At 39.2% G+C, this 18,202-nt stretch overlaps 1 protein-coding gene across 14 annotated transcripts in view; it reads right to left on the minus strand.

The window, feature by feature from the left end:
- RBFOX1 (RNA binding fox-1 homolog 1) overlaps positions 1 to 18,202 on the minus strand; it is an 814,571-nt gene that overhangs the window by 598,058 nt on the left and 198,311 nt on the right. For 3 of the 14 annotated variants that reach the window (XM_035339108.1, XM_035339105.1, XM_035339112.1), the window contains one exon: positions 6,914 to 6,976. The exons of 10 other annotated variants lie outside the window; for them this stretch is intronic. In XM_035339108.1, coding sequence (XP_035194999.1) covers positions 6,914 to 6,976 — 63 coding nt within the window. Of the gene's footprint in view, positions 1 to 6,913; positions 6,999 to 18,202 lie in introns of all 14 variants that reach the window. One more of the 14 variants, XM_035339107.1, reaches the window with a different exon arrangement.

Raw genomic sequence — 18,202 nt, forward strand, 5'->3', positions numbered from 1 at the left:
CTAGGAACAGGAAGCTTTAGGAAAGATGACAGGTATGTTCAGAAACAAGTGACCAGTGGCAAAGGCAGCAGGGATAAAAGGCAATTAGTTCTGTTGCAGTGACAGGAACTTGTACAAGCTTCAGTCAGTCTTCCCTGCCCTCGTTGCCACATGTATCACAGCTAGAATTGGTCAGACGGTAAATTTGTAAGAGAATGGGAAATAATTGGCTAACAATTATAACATAATTGTAACCTCTGTTTTTAAAGATGATGAAATGTCCCTATCAGCTGGAGAGAAGATAATTTTTGGTGCAAACATTGGTTATCCTAGACCAATGGACAGAGGCTGAATAGCCAATCTAAGCACTGGCATCTCTCTTCTCAGATATCCAATAAAGCCACATTTTTGATAAACCAGAGCTGAAAACCCAAGACAGAAATTGACAGAAGTAGTGGGGGATGGGGGGGGGGGGTTGGGGGGAGGGGGCGAGTGGAAGGCAATAGAAACAATACCAGTTCTACCAAGATGGTTTCAAATAATTTCACTAACTTATGCTGCAGCCCAATAAAACCATGCTCCTCTCATTTTTATTTTTTATTTTTTAATTACATCTTAGAGACACCAGTATGCTTATTCCTAAAATATGCATACAAGTAGAAACATGGACTGTAGAAATCCAGTGTGTTCCTAAAGAAAACATAACTTGTGTGCTTGAAAAGCTACTACTACTCATCAGCTTGTGTCTGCAATAGATACGTATGGACACTACATACGCTTATAGAAAGTATTTTTAACCAAAAAGTAGTGATGTAGTTAATTACAGTCCCTCACAGAAAATCACTATTTGTCAAAACATAAATTATTAAACCAAATAACCATATGGGAAATATGATTATTTGGGAAACATTTGAGGATTTACAAAAGAAGAAAGTAAAATTGGCTTTTAATTATCTCTGACCTTCAGTTTTTCAATCTACTGAATCTATAAACTGATGCTAGGGGCTATAACAGCATCTCTTACTCCAAAGGGTGCTTTCATCATATATGTGGCTTGCAAAGGTTTTAGGACACTGAATCTTAAAAAAAAATAATAATAATAATTAAAAAAAAATATCAATATAATTGTCAAGTTCTGCAGCTGTTCAGACTCAGCAGTCTCAAGAGGCAGCTCACTCAAATTTCAAGCCTTTAACCATAAACTTTCTTAAGCTCTGTCCTGCCAGACTGAAGATGTGGACTGCAATTCACTTTTACTGCTGCAGCAAATCTGATACTAGCTCAGCATTTGCAATTCTAGACTGTGTACAAGACAACACAGCTGAACAGTAATAGTAACTCAGTTGACTTCCCAGAATATAGCACAGTTTATCTAGGACAAGTCCAGGACAGAGAAAACATGTACATCAATCTACATGTTCAAAGTTTACCTAGTTCCTTGGCTGTTTATAATTCTGGCTGGCCCAGAAGAAATAACAAATGGCATGTTCTTTGTTCTTGTCAATGTGTCTTGGTCGCATGTCACTTCTTGGTTTAATGGCCTCACTTTTAGCAGACTATTTTACAACACTCCATTCTTAATTACAAGGCTATCTTTATTTGATTTGTACTAGAGTCCCTCCCAAGTTTATCAGTTTGGGGTTGCAATTAGTTATGTCCATCTTCTTTCTCACAAAATGATTTTTGATATATATATGTATATATATTTATTTTTTTTCCTCAGATCACCCAGAGGAAGTATAATAGGATCTCTGGCCCAGCCCAGTCTTTACAAACCTGATGCAGTCAACTCAAAGATACAATTATCCCTATTACACCTATTACATTGACACAATCATTGTTATGGAATCTGCACATGTCACTTCAATTATTCTCTGCTGGGATGCTAAGTCACCCTCTGAGAAGGATAGGATTTGATCTTCTTTTCCAAAAGAATGAGACCAACGCACAAGACCTGATTTAAAATTTTAGTTTAGTATGGGAGAAGCCCACAAGCAGAAATCTTTCTAGAAAGCTTCAATAACACCTTAGTTCATGTATACTTGGTCTTCAACACAGTTCAAAAACATGTATGATGGTAACAATATAGAGGAGGGGGGAGAGAGAGATTGGAGCCAGGAGAGACAGGGAGAAGAATGGGGAGAGCAATAAATGAAATAAATATACTCTGGTACTTGACAGGAAACATACCCTCAAACACTGTCCATAACAGTGGAAGAAAGAAGCAGGCTTTGGATTATATGTTAATTGGCATGGCAATTAATAAGACATATAGCACATGGTGAAATCAGTTCTGCCATCTGTGTTAACTGTCCTCAAGTGGAAAGACTGCATACTTGCCACGTTCACCAGCATTAAGACTGTTACTTCATGCCAAGTTTTATTTTATTAGCTCCTATTAGTTCCTACGATACAAATCTTTCAGTATTTCTGTTTAAAACTTTTTGTACCAATATCTAGAACTCCAAACAAAAATAACAAAAACACATTGTGCTGAAACTTGTAGCTAAACTTATTGCCTTCAGAGCTATTAATATCCTGTGTTGAGTTTGTAAATTGATTTTCCTAATTATTCACAGATGAATACATTTCTTACAAATGCTGCATATAATTCAGAAATACTGTTAAAGGTTACACTATAAGAGTGACAGATACATCAAGTGGCTTCACCGAAGAGTATTTAATATCTGAGACAGCAAAAAGCATGTTTCATTTTAAGATCAAGAACATAACAGAAAAAAAAAAAAAAGTTTCTTTTTTAAATTCCTATGATTGCAGGTGTTTCAATTTAAGTTTTGTTTGCTACTAAACACTACTAAATAAAGGAGAAAAATATATTATCTGCTCAACTTTTATCTACACAAAACCTACTGCTTAAAAGAACACCTTAGAAGAATCAAATCCAAGGTCAACAAGGTGACTCTGCAATTACCTATTTAACTGCTGACCACCCCATTAAGACTGTCAATAAAAGTATTTAATAGTGTCAGCTGCAATGCTTTCTTTTTTTTTGTGTGTCTGTGTGTGTGTCTGTGTGTGTGTCTGTGTGTGTGTCTGTGTGTGTGTCTGTGTAGAACCATCTGCCTATTACCGGCTGGATAGAAAACCTCAACTCATTTTGTATCTGCAACTGAAGAGCTGTCATCTGGTAACAAATTTTTATTACTACTATGAGTGTATTTTATTTCAAGGGAATGACCTGGAAGTACAAAATTCCATACTCTGTAATCCCACAAGCCATGTAGTTCTCCCTCTTAAATTGCTATTGAATACCTATATAGATTTCTCTGCTATTCCTGTTTTAATATAATGCTATAAACAACTCCCTTTAGTGAAGAGGGTCATGGCAAGATTTACAGGTCTGTTTCACAGGTGAATTTATTTGAATTTATTTTACCCTATATATCCATTTAGATCTATCTTGCTCAGAACATTATTCTTAAAGACTTAAATTCTTCAGCATTGGATAGAGGTCACACTAAGTGGTTCACTGATGACAAAGTGTCATGCATGACCACAATCAGAAGTTAAGTGCAGGATATAAGTGGAAAGTGAACCTCAAGGCACTAGCACAACTGCCTTTTGTTACTATTTTATTTTTATTTTTATTTTTTTTAATGTCAAGGAGATAAATGCTGCTCAGATGTGTTTCTTTGCCACCTGGACATCTGAGTCTTCTGGATTTCATTCAGTGGATAAATATACTGAGACAAAGACATATCACTCACCAAAACCAAAATGTACTATCTGAGAAAGTACTAGGCATCCTGTAATAACAATGGAGATCACAATGTCATTATTGTGAACAATATATGAATTTTTATAGATATGCGTAGCATACAGCATGTTACTGAATACAGAGTACATTCAGGCTCAGGGCATCATGGTCAAGAACACTAGCTTTCCCATGCCTTGTCTTTTTATACATCAAGCCCTGATTTGCTTTTGCTTTTCCTGTAAAGCATGATGTCTCATGTATACATGCATGGCTCTATCATAGGTCTTACTAAATAACTAGAATCCCCAGTTTATTTAACCCATCTGAAATCCCTCTGCACCAGTTATGAATTAGTAAAGTGACTTATCTAAAGCATTTCTTTGGAATATTTGGCCTCTAATTATACAGCTATACACAATATGTCTAATAATGCAATTCATCTTCCCAAATACAATGAAGCACATTGAGCTGATTAGCTTTCAACATTATAAAATCAAATTACATGATGCTCCAAGTTCTTAAAACAAGTTGTAGAAAGAGAATGATAATTCTGGCACCATATCAACACTATTAAACTACCATTTCTTTAGAGTTCAGAAGGGAGACAAAAATAATCTAACTGACCTAGATAAAAATTGCACTTAATTTTCTGTGGTGCTGAGAACAACATTAAACTGATTTTAAATACCAGATAACTAAACAAGATATAAATAAATAAATTTTACAACCAAGGCAGGGATAATGAGGAAACACAGAAACACCAAACTTGAAAAATACCCTTATTCTGTAGTTAAGTGGACTAATTGAAAGAGTGGATGAAATCATTGACTAGCAGTCAGTTTCAAGAATGCCTAAAGAGTTCTTTTTCAGTTTTTGACAACCACAAACATCACTTTAATGAAGAGAGATCCAGGATTCCTCAGCTTCTCATGACTTTCAAAAGAGACACTAGTATGCCACAATCTCAGTAACAGAAGTTTTCTTGAGGAACATGGGTAGGCAGCAAGTAGGTAAGGCAGGACACAAGGAGGCTGCCAAAACTTCTAGGGAGGGAAAAAAATAAAAAAATAAAAGCCTCACTGCAAGATGAGTTACAAAACTTGAGCAGAATAAAGCAGTACTCAGGAGTAAAACAGGTTTTTATTCAAGAAGGGTTACCTGAATCTTAATCAACTAAATCCACCAGCAGAGGCAATACATACTGCGATGCAGTTCTGTTCTGACTGCAAAATTAGTATCTTGAGTGAAAGATTGTCTATTCAACTTGAATATAAAAGCCTTAGTAACTAAATCTTTTTAATCCTTTTAATGGCTGATCACCTGCCAAGGTTGTTTAACCTTCTTCACGTCTCTTCAGTAATGGCAGAAGGACCTGAAATGTCCTATTTCATTTATATATATATATATTATTTTCCTATTTATATACAAATATATATTTTTATGTATGGGAAATATATAAGTTAAACAATATGTAAGATTATTTGGTTACTAAAGAACTTAGAAAAAAGTAGCTAAACGTGACAAAAGAGAAGTCGAATTGAACAATGTAGAGATCTCTGCTCTATTTTGAGGAATTTCTTTTTGTTAGCTTATTTAATAAGAATGATTGAGAAACATTTTGGGAAGAGCTGTCTCGTTAAAGACTCAGCATCCCCAGCCCTTTCACTCATGTGCAAGGGTAAAAGTGTTAATATCTCAGGAACTCTCCCTAGCGATATGTCAGAATTGATATCCCTGACGTTCATGAATTTATACAGAAGAAGTGGGAGAAGGAAAAAGAGACGCTTACAACAGCTAGTCAAATAAAACAGAAGCCTTTCTATAGTTGGTAAATGCATTCAGTAGTACATTTCTTTCTGCAATCCACCTTCAGATGGGTAGAAGAAAGCCACTGAAGAAGATTTTTTAAACAGATAATCACAGAATCACTTTATCTTGAAATTACATAAATGTAAATGCAAATTGTTCAGTATCCTTAGACAAACATAAAGTGACAAAGTGGCTCCTAGAGTCAAAAGATACCATAACTGTTGAGAGGTACTTTGTTACACAGGCTGTAACCCTTATTATTTCTCAAAACCAACTTGAAAAAAAGCTATAGACATTTTTATCCATTAAATGAAAAAGCTATATAAGAGTACAGTTCCTATGCTGTAATCAATAGGTTACTTGTTCAATAGAGGGCATACGTTACTTTTACTACAAGACAGATCCACTGGAAGTTAAGTTTTGCCTCTGTCATCAGATAGCTCTTCCTCATCCAAGCTTTTGTTAGTCTCTCGTTCCATGGAGTAATGAGACTGGAACTTTTCAATGACTAAAGGGAGACTTCATTTTTTTCAGAAAAGTGACTGTCTGTCACCTGACATAAAACAGTAGTAAAGGATAAAGCAATGATACGAAAGTTGCAATAGGAAAAAAAATGCAATGGGAAGAATAAGTATTGCCCACGTTAAGTTCTGCATGTAAACAAAAAAAGGTTTAGAAAACACAAGTGCAGAAATCTAAAAAGTGCCTAGAAACTAGGTGGCAGTGGCAGTTTAGACATAAATATCAGTTTTAAGCTGGATGAAAGTAAAAAAAAGACTTTCTCTCACTTCCAGTGCCACCTCCCATTCCTTTCCCACTTCTCCCCCTCTTTCCAGAGGGAATACATGTGGCCCTTCGCAGCAACATCAGAGAATCTGGGTGGATTTTTGTGTGTGTTTTTGAGCATAGAATCTGGTTTTGACACATAGGATCTTTGAAATTCTGACATGAATATAAAAGGTATCCCCAAGACCATGTATTGACATAACTGAGGCTAAATAAATAAACAAAATAAAATGAACGACACCTTCCATGGACTGGAAAAGCTGTAAATTAGGAGACATTTCTTCTCAGAAAGAGCAGTCAGACACTGGAGCAGGTTGCCCAGGGAGGTGGTGGAGTCACCGTCCCTGGGGATGTTTAAGGGAAGGTTGGAAGTGGTGCTTGGTGGGTGATATTGGTGGTAGGGGGACAGCTGGACCAGAAGATCTTGGAGGTCTTCTCCAACCTTAATGATTCTTTGTTTCTATGATTCTATGACTGAGGAATTGACTTCAGTCAGTTAAGTAGCCTTAAAGCACACAGAGAGGAACCACAAGAACAAAAAGTCAAAGCAGTAGCATTACAAGCATAATCATAGGCAGACCACGGACTATCAACTGAGCAAGACTCTGAGCTGTGCCTTACCTCAAAGCACCCAAGCAGGACAAAGTAGGGAAGCAGAACACAGCACAGTATTGTCTCTCTCATCTGGAAGGACAGAAGAATAATACTGCGCAGATTCATTAGAGAACTGATGGCTCCCTGCCTTGAGCAGAGCTCCCTAAGTTTTTCTGGATACACACATATTAGAACTCTGCCAATGCTTATAATTATAAAAATGTACAGCAGTATGAAACTTGTGTGAGTTCTTGAATAAATTTAATTAGAAGTCAGGGCTGCTGAAGATTCAAGGAGCCTGCAACATTATTAGGCTTAAATTAAAAAATAAATAAATAAATAAATAAATAAAAAATCAACAACTTATACTACAAAAAGCAAGACATGTAACAAATTAATAGAGAAGTGCCTAGAGATTGAACTGGCTTGTGACAGTTCTGTTTTATTCACAATATGCTGAATATGTTGTCCACAACAAATGGCACCAGTTTCTTGAAGTCAATGCAGTGTTACTCAATTCAAGTTACACCCAATACTTTCTGATTATTTGGCAGCAGAAAGGGATAACACCTACATTTATTACAATTCCTCCAAATAGAAAGCTCAGATGGACTACAGAACAGAGAAAAGATGTGTACAGAAAAAGTGAAAGAGCAGTGGTTAGAAAATAGATACATTTGAGTGCTTAAACTCTAAAACAGCAGTTCAGTTACTCTGGAATATATGATCACTCTAGTGGTTGCCTAAGATTAATGAAGGTCTCTGCTACACAGGGAAAGATGTGTCTGGCAATCTACACAAACATTATGGTCTGCCTTTTCTTCAAATTCTTTTACCACCATAGCCATTTTTGACCTTTCGATCCTACCTGTTTCAGGATAGCCTGAAGAGTTAAAGTCCTTTTGACAGGTCAGGAATGACATGGTTCAAAGTGCAGTGACGACCCTCTCCTATTCAGCAGTGCTAAAACATCCGGGTTCAGTGACTGGTGTAATCAGAAGGACTTGCAAATCCTGTTTTGCAGTCAGCCAGGATATTTCATGAAAAGCAGAATCTGTATCTACATCACCCCAAAGAACACAGGTTACCTTTCCTTTAGCTCTATTCCCAACACTGCATTCTACCAGTTTGCCATCGTAACAGTTCAAAAAAAATTTGTTGGAAGATTCTGTTATTACTAATTTGCATTCATATTAGGAATTATTTCCTACAGGCCACAAACCAGCATCTGTAGCACTGCAGAGACATTCTCTTGAAATGCCAGTATTCAAAAAGTAGAAATATAACATGCAGATTTATTAAGAATTTAGAGCAACTGTGAGTCTATAAGGAACAACATTAACAAATGGACAACTTCCACTTGCCAAGGGAGTTGCAATTTGCATCCATTCCTCAGAGGATACTACTGTCCACAAAACATCCCAATTCACTGTCAGGTGAATAAACATCACTACTATTCCAATTCTGTTCAATTATAGTATTACTAGTATTCTCTGATATCTCATCCTACCTAACCTCCCATTTTTATTTTTCATAAGTTCAGGATGCTATGTCAGGGTCATGAAACACACCCCCAAAATGGCAGAGAATACTGGGAAACCCAAACCCTCTAAAAATAAAGGGGCTTAAATAACGTGCAACATGCTGTACAAACTATGTACAGTAACATATTCTGAAAACAAAAATTCTAAGCTGAAAACCAGATGGCAAGTATACAGGAAACAAGTCACTGCCTGAATAGGAAGAAAAATCTATTGGCCTGAAATAAACATATTAAATAAAATAAAAAGGGTTTTACTGCCACAAAATGCCCCACTCCAAGACCAAATGTAATACTATAAAAGCAAGCTGAGTGAAGAGTAACTCACCAAATAGAGACATAAGAGAAAAAATACAATATTCCTGATGTATTATTTGACTCTGCCTAGGGAAGTCTTAAAATCACAGCATCATTTAGGTTGGAAAAGACCTTCAAGATCATCAAATCTAGTCACTGAACTGACCTACCATGTCCCATCACTAAGCCACTTACCTTAGTGCCACATCCATGTGTCTCTTCAATACCACCAGGGGTGGGGACTCCACCACTTCCCTGGGCAGCCTGTTCCAATGTGAGACCACCCTTCCCATGAAGAAACTCTTCCTGATATCCAATCTAACCCTCCTCTGCTGCACCTTGAGACCATTTTCTATCACTTGTCACCTAAGAAAAGAGACTGACACCCTCCTCGCAGCAACCTCCTTTCAGGCAGTTGTAGATCATGATGAGGTCTCCCCTGAGCCTCCTCTTCTCCAAACTAAACAGCCCCAGATCACTCAGCCGCCCCCCATAAGTCTTGTTTTCCAGTCCCTTCACCAGCTTCCTTGCTCTTCTCTGCACATGCTTGAGCAACTCAATTTCCTTGTCTTGGCAAGGGGCCTCAAAATGAACACGATATTTAAGATGCGGTCTCACCAGTGCTGCATACAAGGGGACACCACTCCTCTGGTCCTGCTAGCCACACTTTCTGATGCAGGCCAGGATGCCATTGGCATTCTTGGCTACCTGGACACACCGCTGTCTCACGTTCAGCCAGCTGTCTACCGGCACCCCCAGGTCCCTTTCTGCCAGGCAGCTTTCCAGCTGCTCTTTCCCCAGCCTGTACCCACTGTGTGGGCTTGTTGTGACCCGACTACAGCACCCAGCACTTGCCCTTGTTGAATGTGATGTGACTGGCCTACGCCCATCGAGCCAGGCTGTCCACCTCTGCAAAGCGTTCCTATCCTCAAGCACATCAACTGTCCTGCTTAACTTGGTATCATCTATAAAATTTACTGAGGGTGCACTCGATCGCACCATCCAGATCACTGATAAAAATGTGAAACAAAACTGGCCCCAATACTGAGCCCTGGGGAATGCCACAGGTGACTGGCCACCAACAGAACTAACTCCTCTGGCCAGGATTCCGTCAACCAGCAGCCAGCCAGTTCTTCACCCAGCAAATCCCACACCAGTCCAAACCGGGATCAGCCAGTTTCTCCAGGAGAATACTATGGGTAATTAGAATTCATATAATTTTAATATTTCTAAATGGGGGACTCTGAGAGTCGGTTCATTGCAAATGATGTTTTGTTTCATACCAGATGATCCAGGGCTGCACAGGCAGCCAGCTTGTGCTTTATGGCTCTTTTCCAATTCAAACACTTTTTTCTCCCTTGGCTGCTAGATGAGACCTATGACCAGACTTTTAGTTTAGCATTAGCAGTGAAAGGGTTAGTTCACTTTTTGCAGTGTGGTTGTTAAATGAAAACTGTTGGCTTCTTACAGACATTATTAAGAGATGCAAGCAAACAGTGATGTATTACTTTTGTTTGAAGCGAGCTACAATACAAGGCAAACATTCCAGTTCTTACTCTTAAAAAACTAGTATTGACTGCATGCAGTAAAAATCCTTTCAGTATCTGAATGTCTTCTCTCTTTCTCTCTCTTTTTTTTTTTTTTTTTTTCTAGTTTTACTGTCTTGATAACCTTCCTTCTGTCGTTTCTGACTGGAGCTCAGTAATTCTCCATAGTATCTTGAACCAATGCTTTGTTGCTGATTGCTCATTGTTTACTCTATTTCTAACCTGCATGTCTTCCCATTGCAAAATCAATACAGTATTTGGATTCAAAATAAAAAGCAAGTGCGAATGGTGCTTTATTCTGTAGATAATAACACCACCATATGATTATTTATATGTCCAATAAACAATAAGAAATTACAAACTCTGATAGCCGAGGCAAAACTGTAGTTTGATTCTCAGAAATAAAAAGACGGAAGTAAAAAACCCACTACTGACTTTACTATCCACAGTACTGAGTTTAATCCCTCTGTCATGTTCAGTAATGCTATAAATTAGGTTGGAATACAGTATACATCATCTGCTGGTGTTAGCAATATGTCTACACAGAAGAGAGCAGCAGAAAAAAGCAGCTTGAACCCAAGAACGTTCTCAGCGAAACATACCACAGAAATGATACTCAACAAGAACTTAAAAAGCAAAGAATTAGGGAGAATAACATAATCCAATGTACAGGTACTCCATTGTTAAAGAAAATAAAAACGGGATTTGTTGTGCATAAGGCAATTGGGTAAAAATACAACAAACCAGCTGGGCTGTCTGAGAAGGCGGATCACTGCTTGGGCACAGGAGCAGGGAAAGAGGAAAGAGCAGCTGCCTTTGACAACAGAAGTGAAAGAGGTTTCTTCAAGAGAAAGAGATGATAGTCTACTTTAGGAGAAAGAGAAATGGAAGCAATCAGGGAATGTCTTCACTGATAAACAGAAGCATAATGCCTTTTGGTGCCTTTTTTTTTTTTTTTTTTTCTTAAATATACATTCTTAAATAAATATTTTCTTGCTAATTCTGTCTAGTGATGAAGCTAAGTCCATGAGCTTCATTTAATGAGTCATTTAATTCCTCTGAATATGGTGTTCTTTAAAAGAATTATGACACATTCTCCAAAGTTTGTTTGCAAAAGATGATGCATAGATCAGCTTGAGAGCTGGTATCACTGGAGTCAGAAAGGTAGACTGAGAGTTACCTATGTGCATCAAAGCAATATAACATGCCACAACATAAGCAGCATACCTGAACTTCAAGAATCCCAGGGAAGCATGCAAAAACAGACTTATGTACAAGGAGGAAAACAAACAAACAAACAAAATGTAATGAAATTCTTCATCTACACTACGATTCAATAGTTTATTTTACACTCATAAATACTTTCTTATGTGATAACATAGTTCTTTAGATTCAAAAACGGAGATGTTTTTTGTTTGGTTGTTTTTTTTTAACTATAGCTAAAAGTAGTACACTTAACAAAACTGAAGAGAAGTGATTTCTGATGTATAACATAGAATCATAGAATCATTAAGGTTGGAAAAGACCTCCAATCTCATCAAGACCTCATCTGGTCCAACCATCACCCTGCTACCACTCTCACCCACTAAACCATGTCCCTAAGCACCAGGTCCAACCTTTTCTTAAACACCCCCAGGGATGGTGACTCCACCACCTCCCTGGGCAACCTGTTCCAATGCCTGACTGCTCTTTCTGAGAAGAAATGTCGCCTCATTTCCAACCTAAATTTCCCCTAGCACAACTTGAGGCCATTCCCTCTAGTCCTATCACTAGTTACCTGCGAGAAGAGTCTGACCCCCAGTTCCCCACACCTTTCTTTTAGGTACCTGTAGAGAGCAATGAGGTCTCCCCTGAGCCTCCTCTTCTCCAGACCAAACACCCCCAGTTCCCTCAGCCGCTCCTCACAGGACTTGTGTTCCAGGCCCTTCACCAGCTTTGTAGCCCTTCTCTGGACACGTTCCAGGGCCTAGATCCAGAAAAGCAATTACTAAAACTTCCAAAACTCTCCCAATGACTCAACTTTATATTTCAGACTAACTACACCCATATATCTTTACATATGCATGTGGGTATGTGTGTACATAAATGCTTATTTGTATTATACATATTTGTATAGAGATCTTGTAAAGTTTAGTTAGCAAGTAATGTGTCATAATAACCATATTATCAAACATTACTATTATCCAACTCCCAGTGGAGATTTGGTTTATCAGTGTCTTCTGTTACTGAAGTGAAGGTGAGCCTGCCAATACCACAGTTATTTGGGTTTATTCAAGAAACTGCATCTTTAATGCACTAATTGACTTTCTTTGTATTTTTCATATGCATCTCAAATTGCCAATTCAATGCTCAAAGAGTCAGTTTAGTAAGTCTCAGTGCTACATTCTCATTTTGCTTCTAAATTAACTATTTAACGGAGTCACACAATTAAATAATTTCTTTCCACAGCACTGGCTAAACTATCTGTCATTCTTACCATAAATGTTTAATGTGCTGATATATAATAATTGAGACTGTTCAAGCAGAGTATTTGTCTTGCAAAAAATAAAAATAAAAATAAAAGGTTGAAATGCTGTCTCTTCAATACAAAATTTGTGGAAATAGCCTAGAAGTAGTTAATTCAATGCAGCCTGAGTCTTTAGGAGTAAAATAGTGTTAATAATTACAGGAAAAATTAGATATAGTTGTGTTTAAACAAATTCCACAGGAAATATATTCGACCATCTGCTATAACTGTCTTAAGGTAGGATGTTGGCAGATATTGCATAATCATCTGCATATGACAGGTAATTTTAGCCGAATGTAAATGAAAAAAACACATTCTCAGGCATCTGAAGGAAAAAGTATTTGCAATCTTACCAACTATCTGAAGTGCTATTTAGTATTCATTCTAAATTCCATATAACCTATCACGTTACAAACACAATAAAGGAAAATACAGATTTGGGATTTGTTTGTTTTACTGTTTTCTATGGTTTTTGAAACAAATTGCTCTTCCCAGAATCTTTTATTTATTTTAGTCCCTTACACTTTTTAAAAGCAGCTGCTTAGGAAAACAATTGACTCATAAAACACCATTACTTTTCTACCCCTCTGTAGTACAAGGACTATTTATTTGTATACCGTATTGTTATTTGTATACCTTATTGTTAAGATATTTGGAATGCCTTTGAAAAGGTTTTATGAAACAAAAATATCCACAACCAGTAAAGATTGTTTTTCTAGAACACATGGCAAAGTTTTCCAACTTATACAGAAATTTATGCAGTCATCTCCTATTTAACTATGTTGATTTACAATTCATTATTTAAACAGTGCACAAAAAAAGTGAAGTGCACTACAACAAAGTGCTATCAGTACTGAAGGTCATTCTCTAAATAAAGTGAAACAAATGTTTCCTAAAGCCACCTTCTAAAAAAAAAAAAAAATCAAACTACTTGAAGATCTAACAAAACAAATATCGTTACTGAAGACAATTGAATTTTCTAGTACTTATTCTAAATACATTATGGAATTAAAATTGACCAAAGAGATTTGATTTTCCTTAAATACATTGGAACAGCTGAGAGGGAATAGAAAATCTGGTAAACAAGTTACTTTACAAAATAAAAATAATAATAATAAAAAAATGAGGGAACAACTCTTTGGAATTGCATTAACTGGAAGGACAGCATTTGTTGTTAGCTGTGCTCAGGTCTGTATGATTTGACATACCGGAATGCTACAGCACCTTCAGCTGCGCAGCTGCCCCAAGGAACAACTGCTTGACTCACAGAATACCTCAAGTGGGAATGGACCAGCTGAGGTCTCCTGTCCACCTGCCTGCTCAAAGCATGGTTAACTTCTGGGCTGGAGCAAGGTGCTCCAACATCTTGTTCAGCCAAGTTCTGCTGATCTCCAAGAACCACGAGCCTTTCCAGGCTGCTCCTGCACTCAACAGCCCAGCTGGCTTCCCCCACTCTTTTATTGCACAGCTCTGGGATTATAACCCTGCCCTTCCTCCCCTTTTGGTGCTGAATACACTACTCATCCTAAACAGTGCTTGCAATCTTATTAAATGCATATTATATGGATACAAGTAAATCAATTACCTAGCACAGTTTGATATTCAATTGTGATACCTATTGGTCTAAAATATTAGGGAATCACTACATGCCTCCAAGCGATCCACTAAACAAATAATGCAATGAGGAAAATCAACATTTCAACCTAGTTTTCATGCTAAATTTCTTTTCACACTATCTTTTCTTGAACTTCAAGGCACAATTCCTTTGTACTTCTGGTCTCTGAGTATTATTTTCAAATACATCACAAAGTCAGGAGCACTGAGACCTTCTTAAGGTTATGGGCTTCTCTACAGCCCAAGTAAGATCATACCAGGTTTCCTCTTAAGAAAAACGGTTTTCTTTATAGGCTCACATTCATTAAGAGAGAATCAAATTGGTAAACACATTTAGCCTACCACAAAGTATGCAATGCTGGCCTAATTATCACAAACTCCTTTACAGTCTTAATAAAGCCCACATGCATCAACTAGTATTTCTGGCCTGAGAACATCTGAAATAACTGCTGGAACATCCCTCATACATGAAATATCCCTGGAAGAGTGTTTCAAAAGAAATTGTGTTGGCTTTTTTCTTCTCAGAAGTGCAGTCTCCAAAACTGGTCTGAACATTTACTTCCACTTTATGTGTATTTTGCAGGTACCCAAAAGAATCTGATATGAGTTTATTTCTGACTTTTCCAGATCAATTTGAGATTGTTATGTTCTGCCTAAACGTTAAAAAGAAAACCAGGAGTCTATCCGGCATTCTAAAATGTTATCTACAATGAACAAGTTGCACACAGCATTGTACAGCTACCTGATAAAAATGATAATTGTGTTGTAAAGAAAGTCAACTTGAAATACATTTAAAAAAAAAAAAAAAAAAAAAGGGGAACACACATGAAACATGATTAGAGGAAGGACAGATTCAGGGAGCACAAGGAAGCAGTGAGATTACTGCAATGGCTGCAGCTGACAAGCGAAGCACACTCAATGTCCAGTGCTGCCCAGTGTTCTGCAGGCTTTGTGCAGAATGCAGGAGCTGAAAAGAAGTCAAATGAGACTGTGAGAACAGTATGTGGTACTACAGTGGAACAGTATAAGGTAAACATCAGCAAAAAGATTGTTAATTAATGAAAACAAGCAAGTATAAAAATTTTAAGTTCAGCATCACTAGAAGACTGTATTGAAACTTAATCAGTGAAAAGGGAAATAACTCCAAGCAACAGTTTTGATATTGCATTTTTCCCTTGGACAGTTTTACTGCAAAGAACTTTGTTCCTTCTCATAAGGACTACCAATTAGACCAACTAATATCACTACTGTCACCTATGAAAACTTGGCTGAGCCAGACAAAACTCCTAAAATATCCCTTACAAACAAAAGTATGTTCTCTTTCTAAATATGATGGAAACAAAGGAATTTACCAATTTAAGAACTAAAAAAAATAAGACTGAGTCACAATCAATCAATTCCCATCATGCCCTCACCACTTAGATTGCTATTACATTTAGAGCAACAAGACAATCCAATCAGACAAATAATAGGAGAATCAAGTGTGAACTGTAAGATCCAACATTAATCCTTCCGTCACCATCACTACAACTCTCACATATGCAATCTCTACAAGTTCATTATTACTATTAATTATTGCTTAGCAATAAAGTACCACCAGCTGCAGCAATATAGAGCATCTTGTCAAGTATACCATGTACTGTTAATTTCTCAGTTGTGTTTTTGTGGTTTAACCCAGCCGGCAGCCAAGCACCACACAGCCACTCGCCCACCACCCCTCCCCAGGATGGGAGAGAGAATCAGAAAAAACATGAAAGCCCGTGGGTTGAGATAAAGACAGCTTATTAGGACAGAAAAGAAAGGATAGTAATAATGATAATAGTACTACTAATAATAATGTGTACAAAACAAATGATGCACAATGCTCACCACCCGCTGACCAATGCCCAGCCTATCCCCCAGCAGCCGGTCCCCCCACCCTGGCCAGCCCCCCCATATTAATTGTTCAGCATGACGCCAGATGGTACGGAATACCCCTTTGGCCAGGTGGGGTCAGCTGTCCTGGGTCTGTCCCCTCCCAGCTCCTGCTGGCAGGACGCAGCGAGGAGGTGAAAAGTCCTTGGCTTGGTGTAAGCACTGCTCTGCAACAACTAAAACATCAGGGTGGTATCAGCATTCTTCTCATCTTCAATCCCAAACCCAGCACCCTACCAGCTACCAGGAGGAAAATTTACTCTCTCCTAGCTGAAACCAGGACAGCACTTCTGTTTTCAACCACGAGTGGAGAGCTGGGTAGATGTTGTCTACCTGCTCTTGAGGAAGCCTTGCAACATTGCCTCCCGTTAGCTCCTGCAAGAGAAGCTGCTGAAGGCTGGCCTGGATGAGCAGACATTAGGGTGCGCTAATTAATAACTGAGCCTCGGAGCGGCTGCCCCCAGAGGCCGGTGATGTCAGAAGCTGTGGTGGTTTTACTCAGGTGGGCAGCCGAGTTCCACCATGGCTGCTCAGAAAATATGACCCAAAGAGCTCAAGGTTTGAGATCAGGATGAGAGAATTAAAGGGAAAATGGGGAGGGGGGGGAAAAGGAGAAAAAAAAAAAAAAAAAAAAAAAAAAAAAGGCAAGCAAAGGGTGATTGGAAGCACTGAGGGGAGAAAAAAAAAAAGGGAGCAGTTACTCTCTAATTCCCATCAATGAGTGATGTTCAGCCATGTCCTGGGAAGCAGGGCCTCAATACACGTAATGGTTGTTTGGGAGGCCAGACGCTTCCATCACGAGAGCCCCCCCTTCACACACTTCTTCTGCTTTTCCACTTTTATTGCTGAGTGTGACCCCACATGGCATGGAATGGTTGGTTTAGGTCAGCTGCCATGGGGATGTCCCCTCCCTATCACTCGTCCACCCCTGCTGGCTCTTGAGGGCTTGGAGGGAGTCCTGATGCAGTGCCAGCACTGCTCAGCAGCAGACACAACACTGGTGTGATACCAGTGCTGCTCTAGGTACCCGTGCAGAGCACAGCACTGGATGGGCTGCTGTAAGGAAAGGTAACTCCATCCCAGGCAGACCCAGCACAGAAGGCCAATGTGATGCCACCACAGCGGCCTCCTGATACCACCATTGCCCTTGGTGCCCATTGTCCCTGGCCCTATAAAAAGGGCAGCCTTGCTGCTGGCCACCACTCGCTCCTGGAGTGCCAAGGAGACTTGGAGCAGCCCAGGTGCTGGGAAGCTTCAGGCAGGGATCGCCAGCCTTTGGGTGCTGTCCTGCTCAGCCTGAAGGATGAGACGAGTGGTACATTGTGCAAGGAAGAGAAAACACAGCATAGAAAGGAAGGACCTCCGATGGCAACCCCTTGCCAAACATTCTAGAATGGAGGAATGAGTGCAGCTGGAGAGGAAGAGGAAGCACAGCCAAAACAGGGAGGACATCCAGTGGCAACCCCCTGCTAAACGTCCAAGGATGGATGAACACCCAGTGGTGGAGGGGAGCCAACTGAAGAAATGGGCGCGAAACCATCAGGTGCACCCCAGGATGGACAACTTCCATCCAAGGCATGGAGGCCAACCCAACAAGTGGGTGCGCAACATCAAGGTGCCTCCTGAGCAAGAGAACACGTGGCCTGAGAGCAGGTACCCACCCAAAGAACTGGGGCAGACCAGCAGGGTACCGGCTCTGGAAGACAACTTCCAAAGAAGGCACAGGGGCCCACCAAGCAAGTGGGTGCGAACTGTCAAGGGGACGCCTGCGGAAGACCACACCCAGTCCCTGAGACAGCCAAGGCATGGCTGCTGGACAAATGAAAGGGTGCGGATCACTGTGGTGCCACCTGCAGGAGACAACGGCCAGCCCACGAAATGCGATTCATCAAAAAAAT

This window comes from Oxyura jamaicensis, chromosome 14 (assembly GCF_011077185.1).
Source record: "Oxyura jamaicensis isolate SHBP4307 breed ruddy duck chromosome 14, BPBGC_Ojam_1.0, whole genome shotgun sequence".
Taxonomy (NCBI): domain Eukaryota; kingdom Metazoa; phylum Chordata; class Aves; order Anseriformes; family Anatidae; genus Oxyura; species Oxyura jamaicensis.